Below are 13,940 nucleotides of genomic sequence, written 5' to 3' on the forward strand. Positions count from 1 at the left end.
GGTCCAAGTTATCATACAGCCCCCATATAACGGTATCTGCCGATATTCGATATTTTTTATGATTTTAGCTTCATTATTCACTGGAATTGTTTCAAATTTGGCATTTGAAGTTCGAAATGGATACTACAGCCTAAGACAGAAAATTATATGTGCAGGTCCACGTCTTCGTGTAGCCCCCATATAACGGTACCCCCGATATTCGGTATTTTGATGATTTTAGCGACATTGTTTACCGGAATCGTTTAAAATTTGGTATTTGAAGTTCGTAATGGATACTTCATCCTAAGTCAAAAAAAGAGCCATGTAGGTCGACGTCTTCATATAGCCCCCATATAACGGTACCCCCCCCCCCCTTTTCGGTATTTAGATGATTTTATCGACATTATTTACCGGGATTGTTTGAAATTTGGCATGTGAAGTTCGTAATGGATACTTCAGTCCATGCCAGAAAATTGTCTGTGCAGGTCCACGTCTTCGTGTATCCCCCATATAACGGTACCCATTATAAACAGATTTTTCTTCAAGTTTCGCATTTAAATATTGTAATAACTTATGACAAAAGTTACCTATGCAGGTCCACGTCGTCGTATAGGCATTCGGTATTTTTAAGATTTTAACAGAATTTTTAACGGATTTTTTTTTTTGGAAATTGCCAAATTTGTGCCAAATGGTGAAGGGTATAAAAAGTGCATGTTACAAACAAATGCACAAATACATAAAACCGTGTAACACTTTTGTAGGGTGTAAATAAAGGTTTTTAACACATCATCTTACGGAAATGTTGTCAATGCTGTTAGTTTTTGTGATATTTTACTTAAACTATACCATAGGCTAATAATTTCCTGCAATGGAATTGAGGCCAATTCAACTGAAATTTTAGGATGAAAATCTTCTACCAGTATTATATCAAAACGAGCCGATCATCGATCTTTACACTTTCAAACTTTAATCTAAATTCATCATTCTCTACAGCCGCTATATGCGGTACCCCCCGAAGTACTTCATTTTGATAATTTCAGCCAAACTTTTCTAAGGTCAATGCCTCATGGTGAATCTTTATGAGCACTTTGATTATTAACTTATGTGCAAATATGCGTATACTGTAATACTATTTGTATAATTACTATTCTAAAGTCCTTGTGCCAGAGTTTGAAAAATGTTGGTATTAGTAAAGCCTTACTCTTAAAAATTAGTTTTATTTCAAAATAAAATTATAAACATATTAAAGCTCTTACAGTTTCCGTAGTTTTTTCCATTCGAATCCCATCTAGCCACCACGTTATTACTGCTGGTGGACGTGATCCAGCACTTTGACATAATAAATCATATCGTCGTCCTGCTGACAAAGGCTGGTAAGCCCCTAACAGTCGAATATCAAGCGGAGGAACTGTAAGTAAACAAAAGTACACTTATATAAGTTTATTTGTATTATTAAAAAGAAATATAATGTTACGATCGTCTTGTCTCTAAATGAATCATTATAAAAAGGTGTTGGTTACGCTCTTCTATACAATAAATCTTAACAAGTAAACTGCATAAAACAGAGTTCGTATATATATATATATATATATATATATATATATATATATATATATATATATATATATATATATATATATATATATATATATATATATATATAACGAACTCTGTTGTATGCAGTTTAGTTGTTAAGAATTATATATATATATATATATATATATATATATATATATATATATATATATATATATATATATATATATATATATATGACGCTCTACGTCAGATAATGTGGGCTGTATCGTGATTTCGACAGACAGACAGACAGACGGACATCGTTAAATCGACTTAGAATTTTATGCTGATTATGAATATATATACCTTATGGGGTCTAAGACGAATATTTAAGGATGTTACAAACGGAATGACAAAGTTAATATACCCTCCTTTCCAAGGTGGAGGGTATAAAAAAAGACTTAAGTGAACAAAAAAGAAAAAATTTAAAAAACATAAAAAATAAAGGAAACTGTTAAAAATTGAGAGTAAAAAGTACTTATGTTATTAAAAGAGGAACATTATAAAATAACATAAAAAAAATAAATGAAACAGTTAAAAAATTTTAAAGTAAAATCAAACTTAAGTGACAAAAAGGGGAAATAATAAATATTTGAGAAAACGAACAAATAATAGAGAACGATTAATAATATAAAAAACAAATAAGGAAAATTAAAGAAAGCAGTTAAAAATTTCAAAGAAAAAAAAACATAAGGAAAAAATTATAAAGAAAAGAGAAACGTACAGTGAACATTTATATTAATAAAATAGCTAAAGAAAAATAAATAAACGAAGCACAAAACAAAAAAATTTGAATAACTAAAACAGTGTTGGCTTTTTTGTTCGGGATACCATAGTATTTGTTGTTGCAAAATGGTCAGGCTTAATGGTCAGCCTTTATTGTTGTTTTTATAAAAAACAACGCCTGTTTATTAGTGGAGGACGATGGTAATGTTTACCAAGGGGGTAAGGCAGGGAATACCTAGGTTTCGGAAAGAACCACCAATCCTCATCACTTCCCTTGTTTTTTGTCTGGGATAATCTCTATGACAAAAAACTTTTTTACCCAAGGGACGAGATCGTAAGCTCAATAGAAGAGGATGAAAATGTTTATATGTGCGGTTGTAAAATTTAGAAGATTTTCAAAAAGAAGTTTAGTTTTATGCAATTCTTTGGTATAGTTTGGTTAAGATTGCATAATTTTTTTGGTAACCTCTTCAGAAAATAAGAGGTCAACCGGAGGTCTCAAAATAGATCAGCGGTCGTAAAAACTTTTTTACCCATGGTACAAGATCGTAAGCTAAATAGAAGAGAATGAAAATGTTTATATGTGCGGTTGTAAGATTTAGAAGATATTCAAAAAGAAGTTTAGTTTTATGCAATTCTTTGGTATAGATTGCATAATTTGTTTATTGTTCCTGGAACTTATTCCTTAAAACTGATTTGTCCTTTTATTACAATGCCTGACAAAACGATCAATCAACTTACGGACAGACTAAATAGGACACAGACAATGATCCAACCAACGGCTTTTACCACATTACATATGGAATAGGTATCCCTAAAGTTAAAAGAGGCTTGGCAGTTATCGTCTGATCATCTAGCTGACGAGGGAGTTGATCACCCCATAGGGACTGTCACTGCAAGATTAGAAAAATTAGCCAAGGTTCCCGACATAGTTAGGTCTTTGAGAGAGTTTTCTGGTAAGCCATGAGAGTTTAACTCTTGGCGAAAGTCCGTAGAAAGAGTCTTTAAGCTCCATGATTCAGTAAAGAGAACTGAATAATACTACGCAATAAGGAAAAGATTACAAAAGGATAGGATCGGTACGGCGACTTCTACAAATGAAAGAGTATTTTATCCCGAACTTGCCTATGTTTGTGGAACACCGTCCTTGAGACCACCTCTTCCACCTAGACGTAATATCATCCCAAACGTTAACCGTAACCCAAACAATCATTCGAATTTTAATCCGACTTATAGTCGCAATCAATATTTAAACCACAACCCGAACTTTCACTTTAACGTTAATCCGAATTTCAATAGTAACATTAGTTTCAATCACAACCCAAATAGTCTTCAAAACCGACGACCATGGATATAGATAATTCAATCCAAACCCGCCAGGTCGATTACATGAACAGACCACCTAACAATTTAGCAGTAAAAAAGCCAACAAAGTCTTTTCAAGCTCCAGCGAGGAAATTTCAGCGAAATTTCCATATACATACTGATTGTATGCCGAAGGAAACCTTTTTTAGTTTATACTGTTCCCCTATTTCGAATTTCCATATTTCGAAACAGAAATGGGGAACGACAAAAAATTAAAAATATTACTAGACACTGGCAGCAATAAAAATTACATTAACCCAAAATTTATAAAAAAAGCATAAACATAAAAATTGTTTGATGATATTCTCATAAAATTTTTTCTTCTACCAGAACTAGAAACATTTGATGCAATATTAGGAAACGATAGAATTCTAAGCTGTGATTCATACAGCCGAGGATTATTTTACCGTTAAGGGAGGTAGAAAAGTCCCAATTAAACAGATCATTTCTCAGAACGTAAATAATATCGAAATTAGGAAAAACCATCTTTCGGAATATAAGAAGAAATTATTGGAGAACATCGTCAATCGGCATGGGATTTTATTTGCAGACCCTGATGAAAGCCTTACGTACACGACTAGGGTCGTAAGCGAGATAAGAACAACAACTAAAACCCCCGCTTATTAAAAAAATTACCCCTATCCAACGTCTCTAAGGAGTATTGTTGACGAAGAAATAACTAAGTTACTAAAGAATCAAATAATCCGACCATCGCGTTCAAAAAACAAGTTGCATCCGGGAAAAACAAGTATAGTTGTGGACTTTAGAAAACTTAATACAGTAATTATTGCAGATAGGTATCAAATTCCCCAGATAAATTGCCAAAATAAAAAGATGAAAATAAATACTGGAGGAATACAAATATCAAATGCAATATAAACCAGGTAAAGTAATGTTGTGGCTGATGCACTTTCTAGACCCCCTGGAACGAATATTAACTCTTTGACGGGAACAGTGTATAGTAGCAGAAAAACTTATTCCTAGTGTTGAAGTACTAATAAATGCAACAAAAATCAATTTTTCTTGTAATCAACGACACCCCGGATTACAATTTAATTTCAAATAATTTTTCCAGGCTATCATAGACAATCAATATCGGAACCAAAATATGATACTGAAATACATATTTCAATTTTAAAAAGAGATACCTAAACCCATCGGTCATAAATTGCATTAAAACTCCAGAGTTTATATTGGGAACATTTCAAGAATGCACATTATGCACATTATGCACATCATTTTGTAAATTTTAAAATTCGTTTTACTCAAAAATTTTTCGAAGATATTTTGTCAGAATCTGATCAAGAAACGATTATCATAGAACTCATAATCGTGCGCATAGAAATACTGTAGAAAGTAAGATGCACATATTGGAAAAATAATATTTTCCCAGACTGTTCTATAAAATTAAAAGAATATTAAAAATGTGTTCCACATACAAGAGAAATGAATACGACAGGCAGCCGAAATTTTTAGATGTCTCAAGGAGGAAGGTATTTGTAGGAATTTTGATCCGTAAACGAATATAACCACTCAATACATTCTACAATCGGTAATAAGCCAGTAGATATGTTTTTCGGGAGCACTGTGGTTTTTTCCCCAGAAAGCTATGAAAGAACAAGGGAAAATAATATCAAGATGCTGAAAAGGAAACAGGAAAAGGATTTGAACTATCACAACAAAGGTAAAGACGAAGTCAAACAATACATATCCGAACAGGAGATTTTTCTCAAAGTTGACAAAAGACTTGAAACAAAATTATCCTAAAAATTTAAACGAGAGCTAGTAAAGAAAATCAGATATTCAACCGTAGTGACCGAAAGGAGGGTCGTTCATAAGAAACATATAAAGAACTACATTTTGTTACATTTACTTTCAGATTATTTCTGCTGCTTGGTTACTCTGTAGGAGAGTTCCGGATAATGGATTACTCTAACTATAGACTAATATTGTTTACTCCTCCCACCCTTACATTAAGGCCCTCTTGTAGTTCTCGATGACGGCTTCAATATCGATGTTCTATACCACTCGTTTCTGGTCTTTGTAGAACAATGAAAAGATCAAGAATTAAGATTGACATTGCTAGCCCCGAAATTGCAGGACCTATCAGTGCATTTGCCTTTGCGTCGTTGAAATGCTGTAGATTTTCTACGCTTAATCATTGCACATAAGGAAGACTTAGTATGTCTTGATGACCCGTGATATTGAGAAACGCAGGTTTTTTCATTATAATACCTTTCTGATTTCTGTTAATGGATCCATTAATGGTAACTTCGTCCTCAAAGGTAATTGGAAATGTGCCGGAAACTATGGTTGTAGAACCCTGGGTGTTGTTGATTACCGCTGGGTTCTCGTTAAGAATAATGACACTGTCATCAATAATTACTAAAGGTTAAAGGTGACTGGGTCGTGTGCTGCAATGGGCTTGGACGCCTGAATAAAGCTGTCGAGCGCATGTTGTTTCTGATAGTTTTTGACAAAATAATGATGTTAGAGTAGCGCTACAATTTCCAATTGCCAACGTTTGTGTTCCGCAACCTGCAACACTGCTGTCAGCGAGGTGTAGTGTTGTTTCATTGTGTTGAACAGGGAAACTAATGATTTTCTTACATTCTAAACTAGACTTAGGGTACCTTATAATAAAATGTAATAGCTTACTGTCTAAAAGGATTTTAACAATAGATACTTCCAACAAATCTGTAACAGTTGCATTTATATTATCTATTCCCATAAAATTTGTCAACTCTTTTCCAAGGTGACTGACAATATTAATGACTCGATTTCGCTAATTTTTATTCGATTTTTGGAAAGTAGGGTCTCATATAAGTGATCCGTGCTGGTTTGTTTAAGATTTGTCATTGAAATAATTTTGTTGACTGTTTCTGTCAATTTATTAATTTGGTCCTGAATTTTTGTGTTTATTGATATCTGTCTGTTCATAGCGTTTGTGATTTCTTGTTGTTTAAATTTTAGTCCCTCGAAGTCATCAAAGTCAAGCGTTCCAGCAATTATTTTAAGAGTTGTTCCTATCACATTGATGCTCCTTGCATGCTTGTGGTGAACTTCTAAAGTTGTTAAAAGTTCTCTTATCCGCATTGTGTCGGAATTTAGTAGTTTAACCATGTGTGATAAAGAAAAGTGTTTGGTGAGTGCTTCAGTTTCATCCGCGATCTCAGAATACAATGTTACGTTTGTTGTATGGGTCAAGTAGTCAAAATCTCTCCAAATAATCACTTTGCCGTCTGTAATCGGAATGTATTTACTGTTGGAATAGTCCGTTAGTGTTGCTGTCGTTGGCGTCGGATGGATAGTATCACTGTCAAAATCAGCTGGAAGAATTAATTTATTCAAAAAAAGGTAGTAAGGGCATGTTCTTTTCGTCTTAAATTGTCCTTGTGGATTGCCCTCCCTTTTATAAGAACAGTTGTTTCTAGACCTGCTTCAACAATTTCCTCAGAATATAAGGGGGTTTGTTTATTACGTAACCGTTTGTTGTACCTTACCATCACTTTGTCTCCAATATTAAATGATCTGTTCTGTCGAGAAGTGTTGTTTCTTTCTAACGATGTCAGTTGAGCGTTAATTAATCTTTCTCTTACTATCTTCCGATGAAAAGTGAATTAAGTCTATCGGTCTTTGGTTTTCACTGTTGCAAGTAGCATAAGATCAACGGTACTTTCTAATCTGAAACATCTTGAGATCTCTGAAAGGGTACTGTGAAAGCGTTCAAATTGCCCATTTGAAGTACTGTGAAGTGGGGGTGCGTAAGAAATATTGGCACTAAATTGGTCTCGTAATAGAGATACTATTGAGATCCTATTCGTTTGCTATCCTAACCATGTTTGGGAAGTAATAGTCTGAGAGAATTTGTTTAACGGCGTCGTGTGAATTTACTTCCAAAGTATGTATGGCATGTCTTGAAAGGGCGTCTGCCACATAATTTTCTTTTCCTTTTGGCGTTATGTCCATCAACAAAGGTCATTCAACGTTTGATCATGGCGTTTGGGTTTTTGTCTGAGACCGCAAACGTTAGAGGTTGGTGGTCTGTAAAGATGATCACGTTTCTAACACCATAAAGGTAATTTTTCAATTTTCCTAGAGCCCAAACAATAGCTAATAATTCACGCTCATTAGTCGCATAATTTAGCTCCCTTTTGGTCAATGATCTGGAAATCATTGGTACAGGCCCACCACCTTGAGACAACAGTAAGACATCTTCGGAGGCAAGGATTGCTTTCAACTTTTGGATAGCTTGGAGTTGATTTTCATCCAAATTAATCTTAATATTCCTTGATTGAGAGGCGCTAACCTTCCCATTCTCCCCTTTTAAAATGTCATACAGAGGTTTTGCTTTTGAAGCAAAGTCCTTAATAAAACATCTGTAATTACTTGTCAGGCCCAGAAATGACTGATATTGTAAAGTGTAGTGGGCTGCTCATAATTGCGAATCGCTTCACTTTTTCTGGGCACGTTTTGATGCCATCACTAGATACGGTGAAGCCAAGATATTCAACACTTCAAGAAATATAGTCAAGACTCACGAAATGTGTCTAGTATGGTCTTCCTCGTTTTCGGAAAAAAATAAAACATCGTCTACATAAACATAAGACATGTTATGGTTTATTTGTACGGTTTGTTCTATCAAAACATCTTCAATGGCTCTTTGAAAAATGCTAGGAGCATTTTTCAGACCAAAGGGAAGTCTACGAAATTCCTATTTCCCATTTGCCACCGAAAATGAAGTTTTCTCTCTATATCGTACTGAGAGAGTAATCTGATGAAATCTTGATTTGAGGTCGAGAGTTGTAAAGTACCTTCCTTTGCCAAGGTTTGCTAGTATTACTCTCACCTCTGGAATCGGATATAAATCATCGTCTGTTATTTTATTCAGTTTTCTGAAGTCAATGACGGGACGTTTTTAAATCTTTCCTTGCTCATATTTTCCCTTCTTATCAACAACCCAGATAAGATTATTGTATGGAGACCTAGAAGGACTTATTATACCATGTTTTAACAATTCCTTTATTTCAGAATTTACAAAATTCGCCACATCCATTGGGTATGGGTAGAGCTTGGAGTACGTGGGATCAGTCGTAGTAGTACGAACTGTGGCCCCGAAATTCGTATTGTATGGAAGTGCCTCGTCGGCGTTTTTTAAAACTCCCGACAAATTTTGCATCATTTCCTTAAATTTCTTCGATATCCCTTGAGGTACCTGAATGTCCTCAATTTTTGTGAAATTTACATTTGAACATCTTAGGAATTGAAGTTTTTCTATTCTGGAATTAGTTTTTATTTCTTTATTGTTAAAGTCCAATGTAGCAATAGTCTGTGTGAGCAGATCCAGGCCAATTATCCCGTCGAATGTTGACATTGATGGAAGAATAAAGAAAATACTATTGGTGTTGAACACGTTAAAGATACATTTTTTGTCAATCGTAGTGAACCCGTGAATTGATTTCACTACGAACTGATTATCTACGGGAACCATATGTTTGAAACCTTTTATAGGTTTAATGTAATTTTTAGAATCCCCCGTGTCTATTAAGAGTTTTATTCTCTTCCCCGGTACAGTCCTTTCTATGAAAGGTAGCAGGGAAAAAATTTAACTGATCAAATTCGTCCGATTCGTGAACATCAATGTCAATTGCTTCATTGTCTGCAAGAGTTTGATAGTCTTGGTCTGACATTTGATCATTGTTGGTCAGAAGATTGACTCTCTGGTGCTTCATCCCATTAAATCTTGCTGTACCACTATTAGGTCTCTTTGATCCTTCACCACTTGAAGATGGAACGTCACTGCAATGATTCCTATATTTTGTCGATTGTCTAAAACGAGCTGAATCATCAACGTCCACAGGTTCAACTGGACTCTGTGAATGTGACTTTTTGTTGTCAGACCTACGCCCTTTCGTAAAATGAGGATTTTTCTTCACATAAGGTTCAGCCGAGGAAGATCCAGCTGTCGCTTGATCATTCCTTAAGTCTCCCTTATCCTGTATCCTTATCCTCGAGAGATCTGGCGAAATTAGACGCAAACAGATACCTCTCCCTATTTGATTCCACTTCCTGAGCTAATGCTAATGCGGAAGGTAGATCAGTCGGCCGAGCCGAGAACAATATATTACTTAATTCCTATATTTTTCATTAAGTGAAGCGGCAATTGTTTGTCGTAGGTTATCAATGTCTTGTTATAAGGTACGTTTCTTCTGAACTTCATCAAAATATTCCAGAAGTGTAAGACTTCCTTGCCGGAGGAATGATAATTCTTATTCAATGTGGTAAATCGGACGTTTGTCCGAAGCTCTGGTGACTTTACTTTTCCTTTTGTTTGTCCTTTTATTTCGCTGCCAGGTTATTTCGAAGCTCTGATGACTTGGAATATTTTTATAATATTTGTAATTGTAATGCGATAAATATTTATTTTATTAATAATTTATCCTTTTTTGCTCTGCACTTTTTATATTGAGTGTCAAAAATACTCAGTTCTTGTTTTTTTCGTAAGGCGGCAAAAATGCCTTTTGTTATGTCCCGTAAGGTGGCAGCAATATTTTATGTTTTAGTTAACTTGTCGTTTTGCGCTTTGCGCTTTCCACTTTTAATTTTTTGTTTGCAATTATTACTTTGTCCCGTAAGATGACGAAAGTATTTATTAGATTATATTTATTTTTTGTCCCGTAAGGTTTCAAAAATATTATTATGTTATTAATCTGTTTGCAATTTTTACTTTTTCCCGTAAGGTGAGACAATAATGGAATTCTTCCATTCTGTAATATTTTCTTTGATCCATTTTAGAACAGCTGGTTCAGCAAAAAGATTGTCCACGGGAATATCAAAAAAACCTTGAATTTGAGATTTGAGAATTTGCTCCGGCCACTGATGGCATATTTGCAACCAATTTCGCGGAAATTGGGGCGCGACTCATATCTTTCTTATCTTGGCGAGCATATGGGAAACAAGGAATCACAGCTGTTCCACGGGATGCTCATGCGATCTTGCAGGCATTGATCATGATCAGTAACTCCATCAAGTTGTCATTAATCTCACCGGAACCAGATTGTACAATGTACACATCTTCACCGCGCACAGACTCACCAATTTCGACACATGTTTCCAAGTTGCTGAATTTATTGGTGACCACTTTGCCCAAATCGATACCCAAACGCTCGACAATCCTTTGAGCCAGATGTGGATGCGAAGTACCCGTAGTTCGTAAAGAATACTACAGCATAAGGCAGCAATTTGTCTGTACAGGTCCACGTCTTCTTATAGCCCCCATATAACGGTACCTCCCGATATTCGGTATTTTGATGATTTTAGCGATATTATTCATCGGAATAGTTTCAAATTTGGCATGTGAAGTTCGTAATGGATACTACAGCCTATGACAGAAAATTGTTTGTGCAGGTCCATGTCTTCGTATAGCCCCAATATAACGGTACCTCCCAAAATTCGGTATTTTGATGATTTTAGCGTCATTATTCACCGGAATTGTTTCAAATTACGTATTTAGAGTTCGTAATGGGAACTACAGTCTGTGACAGAAAATTTTCTATACAGGTTCAGGTCTTCGTATAGGCCCCATATATCAGTACCTCCCTATATTCGGTATTTTGACGAGTTTATGTACAATACCCACCGAAATTGTTTGAGATATCGCATTTGACTTTGGTGTGAATACTATAGCCTGTGACAGAGATTTGTCTATGCTGGTCCAGGTCTTCGTATAGCTCCGATATAACGGTATCTCCCTATGTACGATATTTTGATGATTTTAGCTACATTATTCACCGTTTATTTCAAGTTTCGAATTTGAATATGGTAATAACTAATGGCAAACAATGCCTATGTAGGTCCACGTCGTATAGAACCCAATATAACGGCTATATTTAGTATTTTTAAAATTTTAACAAAATTTTTTAAGGATTTTATTTTTTGAAAATTTCTAAATTCGTTCCAAATGGTGGAGGGTATTCAAAGTTCGGCCCGGCCAAACTTACTGTTTCTTAACTTGTTTAGATTGAATTTTGGCACTTTTATATTTCTTTTTGTCCCGTAGGATGGAAAAAATACTTTTTGTAAACACTCTTAGCACTTTGGTTATTTATTTTTCCCGTACGGCAACAAGAATTTTTTAATTCATTTGGTTTCCCTTGTTGGGCCCCAATTAACGAAAGTACGTTTGGTTGATTCTAGTTTATTTGTAAAAACTGAATAACTTAATCTCAGAAGACATTTAATAAGCACTAAATTTATTATAGCAACCGCTGACACTGCGCCTCGTTGTAGTGTTGAGTTTTATTATGCTGGAAGTCAGAATGCTGATGTTGATACTCGTGTGGAGTATTGCATTGCATTAAGTTGGATATTCGTAAAGAACCATTCCGTCTGGGATATAAGGATGAGACTACGGAGACTGTATATATATTAGTGTCGGCATCGAATGGACGTTTAATGGACTACTCTAATTCGAGATACGTTCCAGTAACCGGCGGGGATCTCGTAATTTGGGAAAACTTTGGACACATAAAACATGCTACTAATATAACTTTATACGAATTACTAAGAGACGAAGCAGCTAATGCTACAAAGTACTTTCTCCAAACTCATATCAGAAAATTACTGGATGCGGACGTAAACCAAATAAGTAGACTGATACAGACGGTAAATATTCACCATAGACAAACAAGAAATCTGAATGCATTAAGAACAGTCCTGAAATACATCACTGGGACATCTGATCATGATGACTTCGACAAACTGACCAACACAGTTGACCAACTAATCAACTCACAGGAGAGACAGTTTACTATTAACACCGAAGTGCAGAAAGAAATTAATAGCCTCACCACTACAGTAAACCAAATTTTAAAGGCAGAAAAACAAAGGGAAGCAGTACGATAATAACAGAATTCAATAACTTAGCAACCTCTATCACATTCGCAAAAATTGGAGTTTGGAATCCTATCCTTTTAGATAGCAATGAAATCAATTTCACCATAAAAAACCAGCACTTCACAAATCCCTCCGTAGCTGATATTATGGTCGTAGCTAACATTAATATTTTACAATACAATAATGTAATACATTTCCTGATAAGATATCCTATCCCTAAGTTTAAATGTAAGAAAAATATTGTATTACCAGTAGCAAAAGGTCACCTCATGCTCCACTTGCAAGAATCCACCCTCGCTGCATGTCACAATTACACCTCAGCAGTAAGAAACTGCAGCGATACTATGCCAACGTTTTGTCTGTCATCATCACTCACATCATGCGCTCTGGGACTAATGACACGTAACACCGCTAACTGCAGCACTACATTCTACAACCTCCCACCAATTACAGCCATAGGCGATGGTTTGGTGGTCATCAATGACGAACTGGCGGTTGTGGAAGAAAACAACGTACCCCTAGTTATCTTCAACGAAAATTCAACGACACCCTTACAACCAGTTATTCCATGGGCTTCTATGATTAAACTAACGCAACATACCGATATACTAAACACGTCCTATCTCCATCATGTCAATAAGCAAAATCTCCAACATATCTGTCACCTACAACATGTTGTCTATCAAGGTCATATCGCAAGTTTATCGACTATGGGAATTCTATTACTTAAAGGACTGATTGCTTACTTACTCCGTCCCGGGGCCTCCACAAAGAAAAAAATTCTTATAACTAAATCTGTAGAGGTCGGAATAAAAGACGCTAACGTTGGAACCGTGGACGGCCCTAACTTAGAAGGGGTAGAAATACGCTTATTTCATCATTTCCACAGTTTTGGCTTTTGTCAGGTAACTGAACGCTATACGCGTGTGCTACTAAGCACATTTAACTTTCCCACAAATTCTTGACACCTGAGTAGCCAAATATAGTGCAGCAACGTCAGCAAAGCGGTGGCAGAGCTGCTGGAGTGGAGTATGGCGTAGGAGCTTAGATTAAGGAATGAAAAATACAATATAATTAGTGGACAACAACTCATCGTAGTAATAACACACAAAAATAATTAATTATTAAATAAAAATAAATGTAACAAAAAATACAAATAACAAGTAAAAAACTAAAAATGTTTGGTCGGGCCGAATTTTTAAGACCCTCCAACTTATGGTAATGGAAACACTAGAACCAATTATGACCCACAACTACAAATAAAATGTGACAAAAACCATCAAAATACCGAATATCGGGAGGTACCGTTATATGGGGACTATACCAAAACGTGGACCTATACATGCAAAGTTTCGCCACCGGAGCTATAATCCATTATGACTAACAAATTCCAATTT

At 35.3% G+C, this 13,940-nt stretch overlaps 1 protein-coding gene across 4 annotated transcripts in view; it reads right to left on the reverse strand.

The window, feature by feature from the left end:
* The window catches only part of LOC101896953 (hemicentin-1), a 1,222,160-nt gene that overhangs the window by 911,384 nt on the left and 296,836 nt on the right, over positions 1-13,940 (reverse strand). For all 4 annotated transcript variants that reach the window (XM_059126810.1, XM_059126809.1, XM_059126813.1 and 1 more), the window contains exon 6: positions 1,236-1,387. In XM_059126810.1, coding sequence (XP_058982793.1) covers positions 1,236-1,387 — 152 coding nt within the window. The remainder of the gene's footprint in view (positions 1-1,235; positions 1,388-13,940) is intronic.

Source organism: Musca domestica, unplaced genomic scaffold (genome assembly GCF_030504385.1).
Source record: "Musca domestica strain aabys unplaced genomic scaffold, Musca_domestica.polishedcontigs.V.1.1 4, whole genome shotgun sequence".
Taxonomy (NCBI): Eukaryota; Metazoa; Arthropoda; class Insecta; order Diptera; family Muscidae; genus Musca; species Musca domestica.